The sequence below is a fragment of the Heterodontus francisci genome, chromosome 24 (genome assembly GCF_036365525.1).
Source record: "Heterodontus francisci isolate sHetFra1 chromosome 24, sHetFra1.hap1, whole genome shotgun sequence".
Lineage (NCBI taxonomy): Eukaryota > Metazoa > Chordata > Chondrichthyes > Heterodontiformes > Heterodontidae > Heterodontus > Heterodontus francisci.
Genome location: NC_090394.1, coordinates 58,732,703 through 58,735,803, shown reverse-complemented (window position 1 = coordinate 58,735,803; position 3,101 = coordinate 58,732,703). Strand labels below are relative to the sequence as shown.

The window sequence follows — 3,101 nt, the reverse complement described above, 5'->3', positions numbered from 1 at the left end:
TCTCCTCTACCAAAACTACATACTGTCCAGGATCATGCCTGGCTTTTTATCATTAGCCACTTCTTTAAACCCTGCCCCTTCCACCCTCACTTCCAATAACAAGTGCAAAAAACGAAGCTATCTGTTTAGCTGCTTCTCTTACCTTTAGCTCACCAAACCAAACCTTACCACATAACCCGTCCCCTAGTTCTGAACCCGCAACTTTCTTGAATTACGCTCCCACTGTCCTATCACACCGCATCTTGTCCATGGCATTCCTGAGGCCATGAAATGTGCGCTATAAACAGAAGTCAGCATAGAGCACGAGGACGATTGTCGCTATTTCTTCATCTTGACCACCCTTCTTGTCAAGGCAGAATCAAGCTCGTCAAATCTCAGCACAATTACGCAAGACGGCAAGTACGAATAGAAATGGAGCAAACGCCAGCCTACTCGGAAGCTCCATGGCTCTAAATGAGATCTATCACAGAGCATGACGGATCCTATATAAACAGATAGTGTAGTAGCGCCGTGTGGAACTTTGTGAGACAAAAGCTCGCTACAACAGAATGGCTACATCAAACAGTTCAAATACTTTACTCAACAATTTAACATCTCCAGGTAAGGAGCTATTTATCAACACACAATACCCATGAAATAATGACACATAATTCAAAGTTCTTTATGTCTTAGTATAGCTCAGGGGGGGTCATTACAATTTCAATTTTATACACATTGGATTACCTTGTTTAAAAAACTAATAGGTTGGGTATCTGAAGTAGTCCAAATTCTTAGCGAGCATATTCCCGATTTTTAAGAAATAGCGTTCTATTGCTGAATTTCTAAATGATAAATGTTTAAAGATTACAAGGCGGTTTGATGTTGGATTGAGTAGCTATTGAATTAACAAGAGACATGTTAGAAAAAAATACACAAAGCATAAAAACACGAACTTGCCAATCTCACTAACGAGCATTATCTGCCGGCCACATATCGATTTAAATATTTTGTCAAACTCTAGATAGTAATGGATGTCCATTTTATTTCAGGTGGAATTAATGAAGTTGCTTATACCAGCATCATCGTACCAACGACTTTCGGTATAATCGGTCTGTTCGGGCTAATCGGTAACTGCATTGTTATTTTCGCTGTTATTAAGACGTCTAAATTCAAATCCAGTAGCAGCAGAGTTCCAGATATTTTTTTCATCAACTTGTCTGTGGTGAACCTACTATTTCTGTTGGGAATGCCACTCGTAGTTCATCAGCTTCTAGGGAACGGAGTCTGGCACTTCGGCGCGATCCTGTGCACAATTATCACAGCCATGGACATTCTCAGCCAATTCACTAGCACTTACATCCTCACTGCTATGACTATTGACCGTTACTTCGCCATCGTCTACCCACTCACATCAACTCGATTCCGCAAGCCCACCATCGCTACACTGACAATTTGTTTTATTTGGGTCTTAGCCTTTCTGAGTGTCACCCCGATCTGGATGTACGCTAGGCTTGTCCCATTACCCGGGGGAGGTTTCGGCTGCGTGATCCGCCTGCCCAACCCACAAACTGATATTTACTGGTTCACCCTTTACCTGTTCTTCCTGGCATTCGCTATACCCCTCGCTGTCATATCAATAGCTTACAAGAGGATCCTGTTGAAGGTGAGGTCCTGTGGGACGGTAATCTCCCAGAGAACAGCAAGGCTACGGACCAAAAGAGTGGCTAGAATCGCCATCGCAATCTGCCTGACTTTCTTCATCTGCTGGGCTCCGATTTACATCCTGCATTTAGTGCAGCTGGTCCAAAATGAGCCCCTCTGGCCGATGCAGTACGCCTATATTGTGGCTATCGGCATGGGCTATGCCAGCACCTGCCTCAATCCTTTCATCTACATTATCCTATCTGACAATTTTAGAAAAACCTTCTGCACCTCAGTGCGGCCCTCCGCCGAACATCAGATCAACACCATGGTAGCTCGAATTGAAAAGGACAAAGAGCGCCAACAGGATCAGCACCACAGACAGCGACATCGGACAACTGGGTCACAGAGACCCAACTAATCCCTATCAATGCAGAATTGAAGCTCTGTCTCGGGGTAGATCCAGACTTTGGGCGATAATGTTAAACGGTTGATAGCGCGTATGCAGCCTGTTTTACATCTCCGGATTTTTATTTCTATTCAATGGAAGGTACAATTGGAGATGTGGCGACTCGCTGGTGCCTGTTCTATACTATCGCCCAAAGTCAAGATCGACCCACTACCCTTTCTTTCTGTTCCTATCATATTTAAAGACTGTTAAATAGTAAAAGGGTGGTAAAAGGTGGAGTAGGCCGATTTGGGACCAAAAGGGAGATTGACGTTTGGAAGCAGGGAGAATTGCTGAGGTATTAAATGAAAACTTTGCATCATCTTTACCAAGGAAGAAGATGCTACCGAGGCCACATTGAAAGAGGAAACAATACACTAGAGGGACTTAAAATTGATAAGGATGTATTGGATAGGCTGTCTATACTTTAAGTTGATAAAGCACCAGGGCCAGATGAGATGCATCCAAGGATTCTGAGGGAAGTGAGAGTGGAAATTGCAGAGGCACTGGCCATAATTTTCCAGTCTTTCTGAGACACAAGGTAGTGCCAGAGGGCTGCAGAATTGCAAATGTTACACCCTTGTTCAAAAAAGGATGTAAAGATAAGTCCAGCAACTACAGGATAGTCTGTTTAACTTTGGTGGTGGGAAACTTCTAGAAACAATAATTTGGGACAAAATTAATAATCACGTGGACAAATGTGGATTAATTAAGGAAAGTCAGCACAAAATTTGTTAAAGGAAAATCATGCTTAACTAACTTGCTGGAGTTTTTGAAGCAGTAACAGAGGTTGATGAGGGCATTGCTGTTGATGTGGTATACATGGACTTCCAAAAGGCATTTGATACAGTGCCGCAGAGCAGATATGTGAGCAACAATTATAGCTCATGGAATAAAAGGGACAGTAGCAACATGGATACAAAATTGGCTGAGTGACAGGAAACAGAGTAGTGGTTAATGGATATTCTTCAGGCTAGAGGAAGGTCTGTAGTGGAGTTCCCCAGGGTTCAGCGTTGAGACACTTGCTCTTCCT

The 3,101-nt window shown here is 43.1% G+C and overlaps 1 protein-coding gene across 1 annotated transcript; it reads left to right on the top strand.

Moving 5' to 3' along the window:
* Positions 1–1,006: 1,006 nt before the first annotated feature.
* Positions 1,007–2,041, top strand: LOC137383618 (melanin-concentrating hormone receptor 1-like). Its single transcript, XM_068056772.1, has one exon. It carries the CDS (start codon positions 1,007–1,009, stop codon positions 2,039–2,041), a length of 1,035 nt encoding a protein of 344 aa, XP_067912873.1.
* Positions 2,042–3,101: the final 1,060 nt, after the last annotated feature.

Bases quoted from the DNA above. Each gene is read 5' to 3' on its own strand.
- LOC137383618 (XM_068056772.1), top strand. From the start codon at position 1,007: ATGGATGTCCATTTTATTTCAGGTGGAATTAATGAAGTTGCTTATACC.